This window comes from Gavialis gangeticus, unplaced genomic scaffold (genome assembly GCF_001723915.1).
Source record: "Gavialis gangeticus isolate Ggan-Ray unplaced genomic scaffold, GavGan_comp1, whole genome shotgun sequence".
NCBI lineage: Eukaryota > Metazoa > Chordata > Crocodylia > Gavialidae > Gavialis > Gavialis gangeticus.
In genome coordinates, this window is record NW_017729001.1 from 26,624,185 (window position 1) to 26,644,660 (window position 20,476).

A 20,476-nucleotide genomic window follows, 5' to 3' on the forward strand; every position below is an offset into this window, starting at 1 on the left:
CTATGTGGCGAAGACCCAACTGTCGCTAACCTGCTGTATGCCGTGGACAAGTCACCAAGTCTTTGTGTCATTTTGCTCACTTATTAAAAACAGGTAGTTTTCACTTAGCAGGTGAGGTTTGTGTGGTTCAGTGTTTGCAAAAAGGGCTATGTTTCTCTCATGTTATCAGTCCAAACAAGGAAAGACTTGGTTCTCTTTTTACAACAGCAGTGAGGAGAGCACCCATTCCTTTCCGTTGCTGTAGCCAGTAATGTCCTTTAAATTGAAATCAAGCTAAAATATCTTGAAAACTTTGAATTTTGCAAAACAGCTTAAGCAATAGGTTAAGAATAAACCATCTAGACCCTGTGAATAATCAAGCGAATGCTTGCAGATGAGACGCTACTCAAAGGAGTGGATGAAAGCAATGCTTTGGTGCTGCCAGCCAGAAAGGCAAAGAAGAAAAAAGCATCAGAGGATACAAGAGAAAAGAAGAAGCCCCTGAGCAAGAAACAGAAGAAAATGTTGCAGAAAGTTTTAGAGCAAAAAGAGAAGAAAATTCAGGTACGTTGCTTCTCAGTAGTAGGGTTCTAGCCAGGTTGTCTGAGGCAGTGATTTAAAAAATAGAAAAAAGCGGTGTTTAAAGACAGCTCCTGTCAGTAAGCTTCTCTTCTGATTTCCCTGGGAGAGCGTGAGGGATATTCTCTTTAGAAGTGTTTGTAAAGCCATTCTAGGCCAGGTTGGGGAAGCAGAAGAGCGGTGCTTTGCTCGTTGCGATCTTGTGTGCTTCCAAGCAGTGTGAACTGATTTAAACATCTGGACTGTCACTGGCCGCACCTGCGTTTACCTGCTTCCACTAGCAGACAGCAGCTGCCACTGTCAGCCCACCAGTGGGTCTGCGCACCCATGTGCTTCTGGCAACGCTGCACAGTGCCACTGCCGCAGCTGTTCCAGCAGAGCACAAAGAGCACGTTTGGAAAGCTGTAGCCGCAGAAGGTGCAGATGTATCTGTGCATAGCTTCTGCTGGCTGCCACATAGTAGAAGAAGCCCCTTTTTTCTCTTGGGAGACATGGTGCATCGTGTATCCCTGCCAGCAGGAAGCCGCATTTTGCCACTGCTGAGCAATGCGGGGTGTAGATATACTTGAAGTATTGCCAGAGGAGCTTGGGTTTTGTTAACAGGACGTTATAGAGTAGATCAAAAGGTACACGGCCACCTGTGTGGTGGGTGCAGCCTGCATATTTGGACATTGTCAGGGTGGAGTCCCCGCTCTTTTCTGCCAGTCTGACCTCTCACTTTATGAGATGTCCTAAGTGTGGGTCTGCAAGCCTACGGCTTTTGCAGGCCACTCCACTTTGACCCTGAGCAAATTGCTTCATCTCTTTAGAGGGCAAGTTTCCCTATCTGCAAAATATGGGTCATTCTTAGAAGGGAGCCATGAACAATGGCTAATGTTGGTAAAATGCTGTAGTATGAAAAACTGGTACTTATTTGAAAAAATGTGTCATGCTTGACCTTTTACAAGATGAGCAACAGCATGAAAGGCTTTAATGCCTGCATTGCACCAAATTTGGAGAAAGATTTGCCAATTAAAGTGTGTAAAAAGGGGGTTGTACTCACTGTACATACAAATTTTAATGCGGCCCATCCACAGAGTCACTGTCAACACTTCTCTGGTTTGCCCTGTCTGCAAATGGCAGTAGGGTGACTGTCCCTCGAGACCCCTATCGAGCAGATCCCCCATTGACTGTACTGAAACAAGAGTAAAGGGTCCAGCTTGAAGTGAGTCTTTTTGTTAATACAGCTGTACTGACAGTATCATTTTCCCCCTTAGCGCGTCGAGTTGTTAAATAAATTAAATGAGGTCCAGGCTTCTGAGGCTGAAATGAAACTTCTCTACACCACTTCCAAGCTGGGCATCGGAGAACGCATGTTCCAGGCCAAACGGTAAAGTTCATACGGAAAGGTCCTGGCACCCTTATTCCTGCTGCTGGCTCTAATCAAACATATCAGTTGCTTTGCAGTCTCTTTACAGGACCTGGGTGCTCTTCTGCTCTAAATGATTGTCTTGCTAAGAGAGGTAGATTTAAATACGCAGTTTTTAACTTTGTTTTGCACTTTAGCTTTTTAAACATTTTCATAAAGAGACAGTGATTTCCTTTTGTTGCTCTAATTTCAGACTGCTTTTTTTCCTATTAGGAAGATGCAGTATGTATAAACATGCTTGTTAGTATTTAAATGATAAAGCACGTGACATGATTAAATTACAGTTTTCTTTGATATCATTCCAAATCTTAAATTTACTTTTTTATATATGTTAGGGAATGGGGACTGATACATTTCTTATTTACTAGAGTTGGGGAGTATATTTTTTAAAAATTATTATTCCTGATTTCTGTCAAGCTGTCTTTGGATGGAGATAAGAACTCAATTATAGTGCACAAAAACACCATTTTAAAACGATGTATTAAATGAAACTAGCTTCAAAGTGCTGGATATATTAAGAAATGACACTTTTGAAAATGTGCTTTGTATTTTAAATAGGATTAATCTGTTAAAGGAGATACCCGAAAACAAAGCAAGTGCCTGTAGTTAAAGACCTAAAGTGGGGTCACCGTGTCCTTCCAGTTCTTTAGAACTAGGACAGGCTCATCCTCTCTCCATTTTTATTTATAGCTTGGAAGAGGAGAAAAGGCTTTACTGCTTTATTCCCCATCCTGCAATTGGTTTCTTAACTTTGAACTAGTTAATTCACTGAACAAGTTGAACAAAGTGAAATGAGAAAAATATTTTTGATGCATCTGCAGAAGAGGCTGCCAGTATCAGAAGTTGATGCAGCGCTTCAACAAACTCCACTTTCCAGGTGTTTAGCCATTGACTTGCATGAGTTCTGTTGTTTGATGTTCTTTAAAACTTTAGGAGCAAACTTGGGTTGGCTGATTATTATTATTTTTTTAAATGCAACTTAAATGATGTTAAGTGGATGATTTAACCTATCATGAGGTTAATTATAAAAAGGAAAAAAAAAGTGATCTAATTCAGTTTTAAAATTTAATTTCATATCCATCCTCCTTTTCCTGTGTGCTGCTATACAGATTATTTCTAAAGTTGTACATTATGCTGAGTCAGGCTATTCCTGGTTGTGGTGAGTTAGCAAGAAAGTGAGTTGTTGCATTGTAATGGTCTTTGACTTTGTTCACCATCTTTCCCTGGGGTTTCTGATCAGAAGATGTGTGTAAATGTGTTATTTCAGGACAGTAGAAGAACCAGGGGCTGCATGTCCAGGGAAGATTAGCAGCATTAGCGGTGCCAATAAAAAAAGGCGCAGGCTGGACCTGAGAGTGGAGGATCAAGAAGAGTCTGATGCCTCTGCTAGTTCTCAGGAAGATGAAGACAAACATAAAGAAGAACTTGTGAAGATGGACACCAGTAGCTTGGATGTTGTCCAGACAGATGAAGTCAATCAGATACCAGCAAATAATAAACCAGCTGTCCCCCAAGTACCACCTCCTCAAAGAGCTCTTCCAAAGCCATCTTCCAAGCCTGCAGTTTTCATCCCTGTGGATCGGTCTCCTGAGATGCAGGTTAGTGATTCAGAACAGTAAGTGCTTGAACAGGTGCTAAAGTTAGCCTGACCTTTTCCATCAAACTAGTTCACCACAGACACTTAAATGTAGGCTTGTGTTGCTCACCTGGCTTTGTAACTGGCTTTGAGTTCTTCATTGCGCTGCATCTGTTTCTGTTGCACTGAATCACAGCATGCCCAAAAAATGAAATTATTATATGTATTTTTTTTTCTGTGTTGAACAGGAAGCCAGGCTAAAACTTCCCATCCTAGCAGAAGAACAAGTTATCATGGAAGCCATTAATGAGAATCCTATTGTCATCATATGTGGAGAAACCGGGAGTGGTAAAACCACTCAAGTGCCTCAGTTCCTATATGAAGCTGGCTATGCCAGGTAGGATGCTGTTCTTATACTGAAACAGTTTCATTAGAAAAAATGAACTAAAGCTAAGTCACTCTTGTCTTTTGTTTTTAGAATTTGTTCACCACTTAAGACATGCCCTTGAGTAACAAGGCCCACGTTAAGTCAAAATGAATTAAACTCAAAGGAGAGAGGCTGTGGTTTTCATAGAAGTCCCTTCAGATAAATTATTTAAAATGTTTTAAAGTATTGCTTTATTTTAATCTTTGCCATTTATTTTTTATAATAGAGCTATAGTGCTTACCAGTGTCACCCATGTAAGCTAACTTTGGGGAAAGCAAATGGGTAGAAGTTTACCTGCAAAAGACCCCGCATATCCCTTGTAAAATGGACATCATTTATCTGCAGGGCTCCCTGATGGTACTTCCCCTAATTAGGCACTCAGGCAGCCCACCCAAAAAGCTGTATCTCCTTCAGTGACAAAATGCATCTGGATTCTTCAGTGGTCCATCCACCCCTCACCCAGGTTTCCTTCCTGAAGTAACCAGCTCGATAAGGGGTGATTCAGGGACCAGCAGGGGCAAAGTAAGGAGGCCCTGTGATAGACAGGCCAGGCAGCTGCTTTGGAAAAAAATACCTATGTGATGCGTTCATACATGTAAATACTTGGGTATTCAACAGTGTTAATAGCTATGTCCCCTCCTCCTCCTTTGCAAGCAACAGCTGAAAGCCTGTGAATGTGGCCTCTGCCCTTGCATTGTCGTCTTCCCTAGATTTGTCTCTAAAAAGCTTTTATCCTCTGTCATAGTTCTAATGGCATCATTGGCATCACTGAACCCCGGCGTGTTGCCGCAGTGTCCATGTCGCAGCGGGTTGCCAGGGAAATGAACTTGTCCCACAGGTAAGAATGAAGCTCGAGACCTAACCAGGAATGTCAGAAACAGCAAAAGCCCATCATCTCCCTAGTTAGTGCATGCATGCTGCTGAGTGGAAGGGGTGGGGAGGATACTATTTTGTAATAGAGTCTGTTCTGCTTCTCATCCCAGAGATGAACTGTAGGGAAATTTTTGGGACATAGGAAGGGGAAGCAATTGAGCTTTGGGAGTATGAGAGCAGGTGTCTCATAACGGTGGAAACAATTGAAAGTGAAGTCATGGTGAATCCCAGTGTCTTAAAAAAAGCACTACTTGTATCAGGCTTCTAGCATGTCTGAGGAGCAGACTCTTGGACAGTTGTAGGGGTTGCTGCTATGGTGTCATGCCATAACTGAGTTGCAGGCTGGAAGTGCACTGATATATCAGTCGCATATAAGATCAGCACTGATTTAAGGAAAATTAACATTATCGAGTATTACCTTTGTTTTGGGTGGCATAGCCAATAATGTACTGATAAGCATACTATGTTTTCTGGCTGGGGCCCCTGGACACTGTGCATGTGCATAGCTGCAGCATGGATTTGTGCGTGGGGCAGATGCAGACTGCCCGCTTTGGGCTTGGGGTCAGAGATGGTGCCAGCTTCTTCCGGGTGGGGAGACTGGACTGGGGCTGGGCTCAGAGTGGGCAGGAGCAGGGCGGAATCAAGTGCATGGGGCAGACGGGCAGTGACAGCACTGGGAGGGGTGGCTACAGGGGGGGCACTAAGGCGAATTATGGGTGGTTATAGCCCCCCTCCCAGCACTGCCCCTGCTTGTGGCTCTCTGCTCCATTGCCTTTTTCTTGGGAGCCCTGCACTGGCCACGCATCCCCTGCCTGCCCCACAGTGGGGGCGGTCAAGGGAAAGGTAGTAGAGCAGAGTGCCCTGAGCAGGGGTGGCACTTGGGAGAACTGTAGCCCCCCTAAAATTCACCTTAGTCTCTTCCCCACCATAGCCACCCCTCCCAGCACGCTGCCCACCCGCCCCACACAGCTGAGCCACCCCCGGCCCCGAGCCCACAGCGGGCAGCCCGCATCCACCCTGTGCACAAATCCAGGGTGACGTGCTTCCCCCAGGGGTGTGTGTAGCAGTAGGGAGCTGCCCTCCCTCCCCAGGCCTCCTGGACGAGTTGCCCACAGCTCCGTCCCACTTCCCGCCCCAGCCCCAGGGTCCCATTCACTGCCCTAGCTGGGCAGGGCCCGCAGCCTCTGGCCCTGCCCCTGCCTCCCTCCCTGTGGGGACCTCGATCTGCCCCCTGTGCCCCTTCCCTCCCCCACGCCTCTTCCCCTCCACTGACTTACCTGCAGGGCACTGCTCTCCACGCTTGCTGGCTACAGTCCTGTAAATCACTTATTGGACTGCTATCAGTTGCGATAGCTAGTTAATAATTGTGTGTTGGTATTGGCCAAGAACATCTTTTTTGGTGCGTCCCTATTGCCAAGTGAACTCTGCATGTCCTTTCTTTCCCCTCGTTTTTCCATCTGACCTGTAGTAGTTTTTGCAGAGTGTAGTTTTGTTGGCATACTTCTGATATTTCCCCTGCAGGGAGGTTTCATACCAAATACGTTATGAAGGAAACGTTACAGATGAAACCAAAATCAAGTTCATGACAGACGGTGTGCTCCTGAAAGAAATCCAGAAGGTAAGTTGCTTTCTCACTGAAATAAAACAGAAGGTATTTTGCATTGTTAGAGAGAGAGAGGCTCCATGGATTCCTTTTTTAGCACTTGGTGACACACAGCCCCTCCTGAAACAAGACTTCCTTTCAGCTGTTAAGTGGTATTTTGGAGGATTTTTCTTCTGTGATTCTCTTTGCCTACTGAAGGAATGGTTCCTGGTTAAGCTGCCATAGGCTTTGTTAGGTAGGCATGTCAGTACTTAGTACTTAAAGGAAGACTGGTTTGGGAGTTGGGTCACTTAGCCTAGATTTGGGGAATGGTTCAACTTGGGTCTCTGCTCTGCTACTTGTCTACACTCACACACACACACAGAACAAGTCACTTCACCCCTCTGTGAACTGAGATGGTGGGGATAAATACATGAGATATTGCAGTGATGCGGACAGTTTAAGTATCCACTTCAGTTCTAAGTGCCACATAAACCAGTTGGCCCAGACTTAATTTAGTGGTGCCCCTGGCTGAGGTTCGACTTGGTGACTACACGACTTGGTTTACTCAGATTCTCTCTCTTTATCTTTAGGATTTCTTGCTCTCAAGGTACAAAGTCATCATTATTGACGAAGCCCATGAAAGAAGCGTGTACACGGACATCCTGATCGGGCTCTTGTCTCGCGTCGTGCCCCTTCGCGAGAAGGTAGGAAAAGCAGAAGCGACTGCAGAAATCCTTAGTGTTAGAAGTGGGTCCGTTTCTGTTGTGACGCCTCTTGTGGCAGTGGGTTGGTGCCCAGTGCTACATAAACTCATACAAGTGGTTGCTCCCGCAGAAAAGGCAACCGATGAAGCTGATTGTTATGTCTGCCACTCTTCGTGTTGAGGACTTCACGGAGAACAAGAGATTGTTTTCCGCGCCCCCTCCTGTTATACAGGTAACTTTCAACCAATGGAGGTCATTGGTCCTGCATGTTATTAATGGAGTGTGACTAAAGCTTTCTTTATCACTGTGGTATTTTACCTTTTGGTGCCTTTATTGACAGTTCTCTCAGCTAGTTTTTTAGGGTTTTTTTAATAATTTCAGCAGCAACTCTGAGCTGCACTCCTTAGATTTTTTTTTTTACCTAGGTGTATTACTGCTTTTTGTGCTAAGAAATCCAGGACAGCTATGTGAATGCTGCAGGTTACAATGTAGAAAACAGTCCACTAATAACCCTCAAAATTAGTACCAAACCATCTGAAAAGAAAAGCCCACTGGATTCTAAGCAGCTGACTTGGGTTGTCCCTTTCTATTGCTCTGTTGTCCTTTGGCATGGCAGGAGCTGGCAAGGATTTGTCTGCCCTTCTTGGCAACCCTATGAAACTCTGAGGTCCTGCTAAAGCAGTTCATGTGTTACTCAGAGCTGTGCTAATACTGATGATGGTGAACAGTTAGCAGCTTTCAAGTATATTAGCCAGCCTCAAGCTTTGTTCTGGTGGGGGCTGGATTGCTTTTGGCCCTGGAGGTACTTTACTTATAGCTTAGCTTGGGTTTCTCTGCACCACATTGCTGTCTACAGTTAAGATGCCTCATTTGGTATTTAAAATCCATTTATGTTAACCTTGATGCTGTTTGTATCAAGTATGAGTGTTTAATAATTACCAATTCTTCTGTCTGCACTAGGTGTGGTGGCTGTATCAGAATGAAAATTGTAAGGATTTTATCTTTTAGACGGGCATTGTAGAAAAAGAGGTCTTCACTCACAGGGGTGATCCTTTTTGAACTTAAAAGACCTCTGTGGTTGGAAATAGGCTTAAATCTTAGGGGACAAGACCAGCAGATTGGTCGTAGGGAACTTCCCGTCTTCTGGGAGCCAAAGCAGTTTTGGCAATTCGCTTGGCAAAAGGATTACCAAGGCAAATAAAACAATGAAGAAACTAGACCCTAAGCTTGTCCTGTGTAGTGTGGTAACATGTTTAAACAATAGGAAAGACTATTGCCAAGAGCTTTCTCATTCTCCCTGACCTGCAAGCTGGCCCCCAGCTTGTGCTGCAGATGTAAAATGCAGTCTGTTTCCTGGTGCGATTTCCCCTCTAGGTAGATGCCAGGCAGTTCCCTGTGACTGTGCATTTCAACAAGAGAACTCCATTTGATGACTACAGCGGGGAGTGTTTCCGAAAGGTTTGTAAAATCCACCGAATGTTACCCCCAGGTAAGATGGTTGCTGAGAACTCTTCAGTGTCTCAGATGCTTTTAACTTTTAAAATGTGTGCCAGAGGGCTGCAAGCCAGTGGTGCTCAACTTTATCTGGGCCCCCATGAGCCAAAGGAGTGGTGTGGGGGCCAGTCTGTGGCCCAGATCCTGCCCTTGGTGTTGGCACATGGGGTTGTTCTGCAAGTGCAGTCCTACACACTGGCCTGACCCTGGTGGGCTGGATCCAGCAGCGGACCAACTGCATGCCGGTGGGATCATCCAGATTGTGGGGTTCCCTATGGGTCCGGCAATTTGGTGGCAGTGACAATATTAAATGCTGCTGCTTTGGAAGCAATTAGCACTGCTACCACTCCCCCGCCACCAAATTGCCAGGCCTGTGGAGTATCCCACGGACCGGATGACACCGTTCCATGAGCCGGATCTGGCCCATGGGTCAGAGGTCGAGCATCACTGCCTCATTCGGGTGCAGTGACTTGAATGTTACGTAAAAATGAATCCTGCAGTACTGTCTCATGTACTTTTTCTTGCAAGCAGAATTGTAGGCCTTTCTGTTATACACTCTTCTCTTTCTTGTGCTTTCTCAGAGCAGTAAGGGCTAGTTAAATGCTCTCACATTGCCAAGTAGCGTGTCCCACATTCTGTTACAGTTGTGACATATTTGACTCGATAATGCGTGGGATTTCCCTTCTGAAATGACGGAGCATGACTTGTTCTCTTGCAGGAGGGATTCTGGTGTTTTTAACAGGCCAAGCAGAAGTGCACTCACTCTGTAGACGGCTAAGAAAAGCCTTTCCATTCCGTAAAAACAAAACTGAAGGTAACTCCAGAGAAGAAGTGGCAGCTCCCTTTTTTAAATGTTCATTGTTACAGCCCAGGGTTTGCTTGTTGGTGTAAAGTAGTGATTTTTTTTTTTCCATTAGAAAAACTAAAACTTTGGGGGTTGGGAAATGTTGAGCAGGATTGTTATGGCCCAGCTTGCACTAATTTAATTCAGGTAGAAGGTTCTCTTGGTTTGTGTGCAGTCCCCTCCCCCAGTTCACTTGGGCTCCATTGCATTTCACCTGTTTCACCTTTGCATTGAATTATTGGTGAAGGTGCCAAGTGGCAAATTTTTGATCTTAATGGAAAATCCAAATCCTCTCCTGATGCAGCAAGTGAGCCTTCCCCCTCATCTCCAAGCTCGTATTCTCAGAGCAGAGGACTGCCATCCTACTTACTGGGATGCTGCGCTTCCTTAATGTAAGAAGCGTGGTGAACAGCCTCCTTCTCCTCTTGGGTGCTTTAGTGCTTCAGCATTTCAAATGCTGAGCAACTTGTATCCAGGGCTGTGATTTAACGCTGTGCTCTCTGTAGAGCAGTGTGCGCTTCTGGTATTCCAGTAAGGTTGATTTCACTTCTGCCCTTGCAGGAGATGGAGATAAGGAAGACACTGTTGAGGAAATCAGCAAATTTAAGAAATCCAGACGGAAGAAAACTATGGTAATGTGCGCTATCCAGAACTGCGCCAGGAGGCGGGAAGGAGCGGGTGCCTCCCTGCAGGGCATTACAGCTTGTGTAGCTTCATGTTCTCTGTGCTTTCATGTAAACTCTTACAATACTCTCACTTGGCTAGACACCATCCTAAAATAATCCTCCAGCTCAGCCTGACTCTTGAGATCAGTGGTCTAAATGCACAGTTTATTTTATTCCCTGAACTGGGGAATACTAATTTTAGCTTTCTTTTGTCCATCACACAGGAGAATAGAATATTTTCAAATTGATTTTTTTTTTTAATTAGTTTAATTCTTGGTCTGATTTGCTAAGGAGCTTGTCGTTCACATGGCCATCTCCTAGGTAAAAAAAAAACAAACCCCAAAAGAAATCCTATCCCATTTTGATTGGGATTTGCAACTGCATGGTGGGTGTCTGAGTGAGAGGGCTTCATTATCTCCTCAGCAGGAAAAGGAGGAGATGGATTTCCATTAAGCACTAACCCACTGAAGCTTTAATGGCAGGTACTTTGGACATGCTGGCTCCACGATTCTTTCTGTGCTTATTTCTCCTTGGCCCTGGGTGAGGACTAAATGGACTGGTGCTATGTGACTATCATTGCCAAAGATCACCAAGTTCTGTGATGCACACTGCACTGGGATGTTAGACTCTGAAAGCATAAGGGTACTTGAAGTGCAGCTTTTGGGAATAGGGCAAAACCTTAAATGCAAAACATCATTTGACACAGAATGCTTTCAGTAACGTATAGCTGCCTTATCTGCCTGGGTCCTGGAGGTTATGGATGCTAAATTGGTGTTCCTGACACGTTACAAATGGAATTTCTTGCTGCTTGATCCTTCGTTCTGAAACTGGTGGAAGTCTAGGGTCTGCCCTTAGACCTGGCTTTGGAATCAGGTGGTAAATGCTTTCAGTGTGTGTTGTGCTAATAGGGATATTTAAACCTAGAAAAGCTTAATGGCTTTCCTTCCTTTCTTCCTCAGACACTACCAAAAATAGATCTGGACAGCTATTCTGTCATGCCAGTGGATGAAGGAGATGAGGACAGAGAAGCCGAAACTGATGATGAGGACGTTGCGGGCTCTGATCATGACCTAGATTTGGGAGATGATGAATCAGAGGAAGGTCTGATGCTTTGAAATGCAGATCATATGTTTGGAACAAATCCTGCTTTTCAGAATGTGAAACTCTGCTAGTGGTTTTTTAATTAATCTACAGCCTGGGGTCTAAGCAATGAAAGTAGTTTATTTGTAAAGGATTTCTAATGGCAGCCTTAGAAGAAACAAATTTACGTGTTCTGCCTCTCTGTTATGCTTACTATTATCTACTAGTTTAGTTAATGTAGACACTGCTGGGAATGAAGTCCTGAGAGTTTGCTTTCTGAATTTTTCAAAATACTGTTTTGTTCCCTCGCAGGTGAGAGGTCTGATTCTTCCCTTCCACTCTACGTGCTCCCACTCTACTCTTTGCTAGCGCCAGAAAAACAAGCCAAGGTAAAGGTTTATTGGTCATGGGATAGGTAATGGTTACCAGTGTCTCGGTACAGAGTATATACAGCTGTGTGATTTCTTTGTTTGCCAAAGTTTGCAGCTTCGCATATCTTGTTGGGGGCAGGCTTGAACAGGCTGACAGAGCAGTTCACCTTGGAGGAGGGGGCATGTTTTGGGTGTCACCGTAGCACAGGGGTGGGCAAAATGAGGCCCGTGGGCTGGATGTGGCCTGCCAGACTATTCTGTCTGGCCTGTGGGGCCCCTAAAAAATTTAGAAAATTAATATTTATCTGCCCCTGGCTGTCATGTGGCCATCGATGGCTTGCCAAAGCTCAGTAAGTGGCCCTCCGCCTGAAATAATTACCTAACCCCAGCACATTAGGAGATATGCAAGATGTCTGCGCTCATTGTGCTGGATAGCACATACTATAACATATTTAATATGCATATACATATGCTCACACCCACACCACTGGGGTCTTCCAGAATCCCATCCTGAAGTGATGGCAGCAGCACTTCCAACCTGATACCAGAAGATAAGATTTCTCCCTCCACTATGGAGCACAAAGAAGTTAGTGCTGCGTCTACACGCCACAGGCCATTGCAGTGGTTTGATATTTTTTATGAGCAGTGCGTTTCACTTGTTAAACTGTGCTTGCTGCAGGTGTTCAGACCCCCACCACCTGGAACGAGACTATGCATCATAGCAACCAATGTGGCTGAAACGTCTCTGACCATCCCTGGCATTAAGTATGTGGTCGACTGTGGGAAAGTCAAGAAGCGCTTCTACGACAAAGTGACTGGCGTTTCATCTTTCCGGGTCACCTGGACATCTCAGGCATCTGCAAACCAAAGGGCAGGGCGTGCGGGCCGGACAGAACCAGGCCACTGTTACAGGTTAGGCAACTGCTTCCTCCGTAGGGTCCCCACAAAAGAGAGCTCTGCAGGCAAAAGCCGTTTGATGTTATGGAGCCAAATGGAAAGGAAGAGCCCAGGCGTGGTTGCTGTGCGTCTGACAGCCCCTCCTGTGCAAATCACATGTGCTTAACTGGTTCAGAAAGTGTGTCTTCTGCAGGGCATCAAAATGCCACATGATACCAGGCAACAAACACTTCTCTTGAAAACAGAAGGGACTGGCTCAAAGATAGACCCGACCCTAGGTAATGCTGACAGGGGGAAGAGATTGCAGGGTTTTAAGTCTTTAGAGGCTTAGCTCCTGGAAAGCCTTCCACATCCCTGGAGCTCCCTTCTACCTACTCTGTTTCTGCAGCTGAGAAGAAGCTCATAAGCCACTTAGCTCTGTGAAGGAGGCACGGTTTGCTAATTGCAGCACTTCGGCTGCCTCCAGCTAGAGAATTGCTCCTTCAGTGGGAGGATCTGAGCTAGTTGCAGGTCTGTAGCACTGTAGAGCCTTAGTCACAGGCCATCTGTGTGGCTTACCTCTTCTGAGTGCAGACAGCAGTCCTGCTGTGTCTTAATGTTAGCCAGCTGAATCAGACCCAGCATAGCAGCTTCCAGGGGCTCTCTGCTGGGTAGTACATGATATACCTGAATGCACTGAGTGGGTAAGGACAGAGTTCAGTACAGGACAGATAGACTGATGTTCTCACATGGTTCATTGCTGCTGCTGTATTAATTGAGAACTATCTATTAATATTTGCTATTAATACTTGAGTGAAGTTACCATTTAACAATATTTATTAGCATTTTATGCCTGGCGACTGAGTACTTGCTTGGAATTTTAGATACCGGGTTTTACGGTTCCTTTATAATGAAATCTTGTGAAACGTACTGGTTTTGTATTGTTTTAAGCCCAGCACAATAACAAATAATAACCCCAAAGCTATTTTCATTTGCCTTTGCTGTCACCTTTGCTTGGACCTTGTGAGGTCACATTTCATTTAGCTCTTTAAGCAGCGTTTGTATTTTACCAGGTTGTATTCCTCAGCGGTCTTTGGGGATTTTGAGAAGTTTTCTCCTCCAGAAATCACAAGGCGACCTGTGGAAGATTTGATTCTGCAGATGAAATCATTAAACATAGAGAAGGTAAAGTGTCAAGCTGGTTTAAGTATGTTTTAACTAGCTTTGGTTAAGGTAGTTAAAGCATACTTTAAAGCATAAGTTTGCTTTAAGTATACTTTAACTATCTGCTGCTTGGCACCAGAAATGAACAGAATGCTGCCCTTTTTTTGCATGTTGGGAGCCTATAGGATGCTTTCTAATAGAAATGAGCTGCATTAGTGCCAGCTCACAGTCCCAGGGCTTGGTTTTCTTTCAGCTCTGATCTTGCAGTGAATTGCATCAGATCTTCTCAATGAACTTTACAGTCCCATCTCTACTTGTTTGAGTTCTCAGCTCTGCCATCAGCATTCTTGGTGACAAACACTTGGGCAGGCGAACTCCTTGGGTTTGAAAAATGGGGAGGGAAAGGGTTTTATAAGGAGTAATTGAGGTCACCCCATCTGCAACAGGAGCAGCAAAAGCTGTAGCTGGGTGTGCACATGGACCTTAGCATCTCAGGTCTCAGCCTCTCAACTCTCCTTTGAGAATAATATCCCCAGACTATAAGGGGAAGAGTTGACTGAGATGCACACCAAGTAAGGACTTAATTTCCAGGGGTCCCGAGCACCCCAGAAGCTCATTGCCGTAAATAGGGGGTTATGAGCACCGAGTGCTGCTGAATGCTGGGCCTCAAAGCAGCCTGTCTGAAGTCACGCGGTCAAGAATGAAATCCCAAGTTCTGGGCTTCTCCTTTGCTGTCACCCTTCCCTCCTGCTGTAGTTATGGTTGTATATTAATTGAAATTGTTCTTGCTGTGCTCTTAGACGATCAACTTCCCCTTCCCAACACCGCCTCCAACAGATGCACTGGTGGCAGCTGAAGAACTGCTGATAGCGCTCGGAGCCTTACAGGAGCCCCCCAAGGCAGGAAGGTACATGCCTGGGGTCCCTCGTGACTTCCTCCATAGTATTCGCTCCCTGCAGTGCACAGCTGTGGGGAGGAGTGGGATTCAGTGGGCTCCTCTCTCCGCTTCCTCTTGTATATAAGGCAGAGCTTTGCTTGTGTCCTGTTCTGTCTTCTGCCCTGGGGCTTTTCTCAGTGATCCTGAAGGCTGTGCACCAGGCCACCTCCCAGGGTTTCTTGCACTTCCTTTGCCTTCAAAAATGCTAGCTCAGGCAGCAGAGCACCGCATGAACAGCTGTTCTTCTTTTGGCAAGTTGGCCAGCCAGAGGTGAGAGGGGAGACGGAACAAGGCTGAGTGAAAGCCCTGTGAGCTCCTGCTGGTTTGCGTTGCAAGGGCTTGGTTTTTGCTTCTCCTTTCGTATATGTCTGCTGCACCTTGGATCTGGGAAACGGTGTACAAACTCAAGTGGGCATTACCACAGAGAAGGGAACACTTCAGGCGTCGCTGAAATCGGGTCACAAGGTTCAGAGGCCTTCCTACACCTTGTGATGTTATGTGCCCAGAAATACAAAAAATGAAACTGGGGATCTGATAGTTCAGTGGTGTGATGTGGGGTAGGAACCTTGCACTCTCAGCAAAATAAGAGTCTCATTTTAGTTTAGTCCTTATGTTGTTTCAGTGCATATGTGTGCAGCCGCTCTTGTTCTAGAATAAGAGTAGTTTATTTCAGTTGGAAAAAATAAACAGGCCATGCCTAAATAATGTGCTGTTTTCTGAGTGTCCTGTTCCAGACTGACCACAGACTAAGAGGGTGATCAAAATCCAATGCATTTTTTTTGCTTGCAAGTTTGTCTAAATTGGTCATAAAATACTGTTTGAATTTAGCTGTCTGGTAGTGACTGGAACTTGTCACAGAAGAAGTGTTAACATGCTAACCTCAGTGAAACAAAGTGGTTTTCAGTGTAATTTCCGGTGCCAGCGGGCAGAGACCAGCTGGTAGCATGGCCAGCAGTCTGAGACCTCCAGGGATAAATGGGCTGTAGGAGTGATCTGCCCTGTCACTCTGAGGAGGTCCCTAGATGTGGGGGGTCGGGAGAGAGGAATGAATTGGGTGCACAAATGAAAAGAGGAAGCTGTATGAGTCTTGTGGGGGGGAGCAGATGCCTAGTAAGCATTTCCATAGAAAGCTTGTTCGCCGGGGAAATTCATTACATCTCATGGCTTGGTTTCCCTCTTTTCCAGACTGAAAGAGCTGCAGAAGGCAAAGCTGAGCTGTCCAATTAGTCCCTTGGGCACAGTAATGGCCTCCTTTCCTGTGGCTCCGCGCTATGCGAAGATGCTTGCTTTAAGCAAGCAGTATGACTGTCTGCCGTACACCATCACCATAGTGTCTGCAATGACTGTGCGAGAGCTCTTTGAGGAGTTTGACAGGTGAGCTGCTTAGCGTGGCAGGGGGAGGCTCCCTTAGAGCCAGCTGCCATTTGAAGCGTGTCTGTGTGTTGCATTCTGGAAAACCAGCCAAAAGCAGGGATGCTGGCTGTGCAGGGAAACGACCTGGAAAGGAGAGAGCAGCTTAGTGTGTCTTGTTAACCAGTTATATGCTCTTTCAGTAGCAGTGATCCTATAAAACTTGTTCCAGTAAATGCAACTGAAAGTAATGGCAAAATGCTAGTTTCCTCCATGTTCTGTGCGTCGTGGGATTAATGTTAACAGAGGCAAAGTGGCCAGTAAACTAAACTGCAGCCGACGGATAAATGCCGTCCATAGCCAGTCTCCCAGCAACATGAAGCTGGGAAACCTGCGTGAAGGATAGGGAAGTCCTGCTGGGTTGAATGGTATGAGTTCAGAGTTGACTAGTTGTCGCCTTCCCAGTACTGGCTTGGCTTTTTAAACACCCTCACTCGGATTTGGATTTTGCCCTTCTGGTCTCATCTGCCAGACTGTCGTATCCCACATAGGTGGGGAGGAGGTGTCTCCTAATCTGTAGCCCTGCAACTTCCCTGGATGCCTTGTTCTGATGGGAGGATCTCTTGGTAGGATGCAGTACTGGCTCCCTCAGCAGGAGCATACCTAATCTTTTCCTGTAGCCTCCCTGGAAATGGCATTCAGGCTCAGTCTGCTATGCTGTAGAACTACCACTGGAGCATTAGGGCTGTACTTTTCCTCTCTCTAGTCTTCGTTATTTAGACTGAGTCTGAGGCAGTCACCTTCTGTGCCCTTTCATTTTCCAAGTTTATATGGGCTTTTATGTGCTTCCAAGAGGCTTCATTTGCAACCCAATAGGTCTTCAGTCTGCCTGCAGCATTACAAGGGAAGGGAATTTGCAGTGTTGTGGTGCTTTGGGCATTGATTGTGCTTTTGCTTTAGACCAGCTGTAAGTGAAGAAGAGACGGAGAAGCTCAAGGGGAAGAGAGCGAGAGTTGTGCAGATGCGGAGGATCTGGGCAGGGCAAGGAGCTTCTCAAAAGCTAGGAGATCTCATGGTGATGCTAGGTATTTTTTGTGTCATAGCATGTACAAAGCTAAAGGGCTCATGAATGGTGTGGGGGTGGAAGGATGGAGGGGAGCGCTGTGTAGCCAAGGGCTACTTCCTCTTCGTGGCAGCAGAGTCCTTTAGCTCATCCCTTAACCACAGTGGGATTGTCCCTGTTGATATGTCCATCCGGTTGTCCTTCAGCCTGATTCTAAATGCTCGCAGCCAGGAAATGAACCTGAACAGGTAGAAATGACCAGGCCTGGCTGTTGTCTTTACCTGTCCCCATTCCCAAAGCAGTCATCAGCCCAGTGCATTTCAGCAAATACATACGGACAAGCTCAATTGTTGCAAAAACTTTGCTTTTCTCCTGCTGAGTTGCTTTTCTCTTCCAGGGGCCGTGGGGGCCTGCGAGTACGCAGGCTGCACACCACGGTTCTGCGAAACAAACGGGCTCCGATACAAAGCCATGGTGGAAATCCGGCGCTTGCGAGGGCAGCTGACAACAGCAGGTGAGGGCTTTGCCTGGGATTATTTTCTGCTGCAGCATGCTGCAAGCCTTTGCCTGCTGTTGGATGCTGCCAGCTGCCTCCTTGGCAGTTTCTGTTGATATACGCCTCAGCCAATTTAATCAGCTTGCGGGGCTTGCCTGTCTGCAGGGAGCAGCAGATGAGCAGTGGTGCTTGGTTGCACCCTTTCTTTTCCAATCTTGAGAGACCTTTAATGGGTGTTGACTTTCCTTAGTGAACTCAATCTGCCCCGATGCTGGCCTCTATGTTGATCCAAAGATGAAGCCCCCGACAGCAGCCCAGGTGACCTATTTGAGACAGATCGTGTTGGCGGGGCTGGGTGATCACATTGCCCGAAGGATCCAGGCAGAGGAACTTCTGGATGAGAAGTGGAAAAATGCCTACAAGGTAAATAAATGGCTTAACTTGACCAGCCCCATCCTTCCCTAAACATGAGCCACAAATATGCTTGAGTGTGGAGCGTGGCCTTAAACACACTCCCTTCAGACCTGCCCCAGCCTCAGTGAATGCAGGCTGCACTTTCTCACTTGTAATGCGGGGTAATTCCTGTGAGATCTCTTGGAGGGGTTGGGAAGCTTCGTTGGCAGATATTTATGGTGTACTTTGGAGGGAGCTGATGCAGAAGACCATGGTCTCCTCAGAAATCACCACCAGCTCAGGGAAGAAGTATATAAGTTTTGGTAAACTTACAGAGGCTTTAAACTAAGCCTGTGCATTTGCTGCCTCCTCACCCTTCTCTCATTTATCTTGAATTCCCTTGTTTTCTTTAAGACTCCTCTCCTAGATGACCCAGTCTTCATCCACCCAAATTCAGTCCTTTTCAAGCAGCTCCCAGAGTTTGTGGTGTATCAGGAGATTGTTGAGACTACAAAAATGTACATGAAAGGTAAAATCGCTTTTCCCTGTCTCTTTGGATAAGGTTTGCAACAGGTCTGAGCAGAAGGACCGGCTAACCAGTGTCCTTGCATCAACCCCATGTGCCTTTTGGGGTTTATGAAGCAAGAATGCCTGCTCAGGGCAGGTATTGATGGAGGCATCCTCTGATTTCTCTCTTAAAAAAAAAAAAAAAAATGTTACAGGCTGGCTGTGGCCAGCTGGAGATGGCCCCTGGGACTGCTCACTCTTAGTGGCTCTTGCCCTCTTATGTAGCAGTGGTGAAGGTGATTGCTGATACTCTCTTTGTTAGCAGTATCTTGGAGCTCCCCCCTTCAGGCAGTTTTATGTTCTTTCCTTTTCTAGGGCTGGCACTAAATTGACCTGGGAAAATGATACCCATGTGGGAGATGGGTTTTTCCCCCCCACTTCTACCTGACTTTCATGAGCGGGGAGGAGGCAGTTAACAGAGCCAGATGGCCGAAAGAGTTGGACCGAATGGCTGACAACTACTTTTGAGAATCCAGTCAGGGAAAAGCAGGCCTAGTGAGATTAAACTATTCCTTCCTTCCCCCCCAACAAAATGCATTGGAGCAGGAGAGCAAGGCTTGGGCCCTGGAGACCTTTTCCCCGTCCCTTTCTTTGCCAGTGGCCTTCATCTGTAGGTCCTTTGAGGGCTTGTGAACTAAAAGGGCCCTGGGGTAACCTGTGTCCTGGCTAGAAAGGAGGCCCTAGGTTCAAGATTCATTTTCAGTTGTGACCCTGTAAATATGAACAGGTAGGTTGTTCTCTGTGAAAATGCTTCACTTGTTTCTGTGTGTCTGCCCTCCAAAGGTGTTTCGGTCATTGAACCTGAATGGATCCCCATCCTCCTCCCTCCCTACTGTCACTTTGGGAAACCAATGGAGTATCCTCCTCCATCCTACTGTCCTGAGACAGGCAGAATCAAATGCCACCGGCCAAGCGTCTTCTGTAAGTTCCTGGAAGTGTTGCATGTTGTGAGTTAGCTGCGCCGTGTGCTAACGTCTCCTGTAAACTGTTCCTTGTTGCTGTCGAGACTGTCAGTACAGCACAGGACTGAATACAGCTGGTCTTTGGTTTTATACAGGCAGACAGCTTGATGGTTGCTCCGTGTAGTTCTGTTGGGCTTGGTTGTGTTGGTGCACTCCTAGCATGATCCAAATGTCACCGTAACAAGCTGTCCGTGTCTCCAAGTCTGTCACGTCTGATACGTGATCTCTCCCTTGGAGTCTCCATGAGACCCACTGTGACTTGTGTTTGCAGATCGAGTTGGCTGGCAACTTCCTGCCGTGGAAGTTGATTACCCAGAGGGCCTCGATCGCTACAAATACTTTGCCAGGTTTTTTTTGGAAGGGAAGGTAAGTGTATTGCCACTTGCATTGTTTCCCCTTGCAGGAGAGATCTGACATTTCCCTTCTTGCAGCAGGCACATCACGAATATTAAATATTTGCTCTTCTAGGTTGTTAAAAAGCTGGGCTCGTACACCCGCTGTTTGCTCTCCAGTTCGGTCACAATGCTGAAGACCTGGTCCAAGTAAGTTCTGAAAAGCAGCAGATTAAATTTACCACCTAATCAGGTCATCGCCCCTTGGAATGCGTATTGGAGTTGTTAGTGGCAAACTGATTCAACAAAGCAAAGGCCGGTGACCTTCAACAAAAGGGCTCGGTTGTGTTTTTCAGGGTCTTGTAAACATTTACTCACATGGGTGATGATCACAGTAATTCCAATGAGTTTTATTTAGGAGGAGTGAACTTGTTCTCATGTATAAGTATTGGCAGGAACTGTGGTGGCTCCGCATTTTGCTTCTTTACAGGTCAGGCAGCTTGTTCCGTTTGCATCCAGCCGAGTAGACGTTCCAGGTGGAGTTTTCCCCTCCCTTTGGCTCCGAAAGGATTTGTGGGATGTTGCATCTCAAGAACTGACATATGAGCTCCTGAGTTTCCCTAAAAATCCTGGTGCCCCTTAAGTTGTGTATCATGCATTAGCCACACCGTGGGAGTAAATGCCAAGGCATTTTCCTTGGGGGGGGGGTGCAGTTAAGCATCGCAACTGACTGAAATGCTTTTACCTGTGC

The 20,476-nt window shown here is 46.2% G+C and overlaps 1 protein-coding gene across 1 annotated transcript in view; it reads left to right on the forward strand.

Moving 5' to 3' along the window:
- Positions 1 to 359: 359 nt before the first annotated feature.
- Positions 360 to 20,476, forward strand: part of DHX37 (DEAH-box helicase 37) — a 28,484-nt gene continuing 8,367 nt past the window's right edge. Inside the window, exons 1-24 of the mRNA XM_019507101.1 lie at positions 360 to 543; positions 1,815 to 1,927; positions 3,234 to 3,564; positions 3,791 to 3,939; positions 4,715 to 4,807; positions 6,364 to 6,460; positions 7,018 to 7,131; positions 7,262 to 7,363; positions 8,506 to 8,620; positions 9,344 to 9,439; positions 10,031 to 10,101; positions 11,094 to 11,235; positions 11,527 to 11,603; positions 12,265 to 12,497; positions 13,535 to 13,646; positions 14,426 to 14,532; positions 15,748 to 15,936; positions 16,873 to 16,997; positions 17,373 to 17,489; positions 17,722 to 17,894; positions 18,279 to 18,393; positions 19,215 to 19,352; positions 19,665 to 19,759; positions 19,862 to 19,935. Coding sequence (XP_019362646.1) covers positions 364 to 543; positions 1,815 to 1,927; positions 3,234 to 3,564; positions 3,791 to 3,939; positions 4,715 to 4,807; positions 6,364 to 6,460; positions 7,018 to 7,131; positions 7,262 to 7,363; positions 8,506 to 8,620; positions 9,344 to 9,439; positions 10,031 to 10,101; positions 11,094 to 11,235; positions 11,527 to 11,603; positions 12,265 to 12,497; positions 13,535 to 13,646; positions 14,426 to 14,532; positions 15,748 to 15,936; positions 16,873 to 16,997; positions 17,373 to 17,489; positions 17,722 to 17,894; positions 18,279 to 18,393; positions 19,215 to 19,352; positions 19,665 to 19,759; positions 19,862 to 19,935 — 3,158 coding nt within the window. The 5' untranslated portion in view covers positions 360 to 363. The remainder of the gene's footprint in view (positions 544 to 1,814; positions 1,928 to 3,233; positions 3,565 to 3,790; positions 3,940 to 4,714; positions 4,808 to 6,363; positions 6,461 to 7,017; positions 7,132 to 7,261; positions 7,364 to 8,505; positions 8,621 to 9,343; positions 9,440 to 10,030; positions 10,102 to 11,093; positions 11,236 to 11,526; positions 11,604 to 12,264; positions 12,498 to 13,534; positions 13,647 to 14,425; positions 14,533 to 15,747; positions 15,937 to 16,872; positions 16,998 to 17,372; positions 17,490 to 17,721; positions 17,895 to 18,278; positions 18,394 to 19,214; positions 19,353 to 19,664; positions 19,760 to 19,861; positions 19,936 to 20,476) is intronic.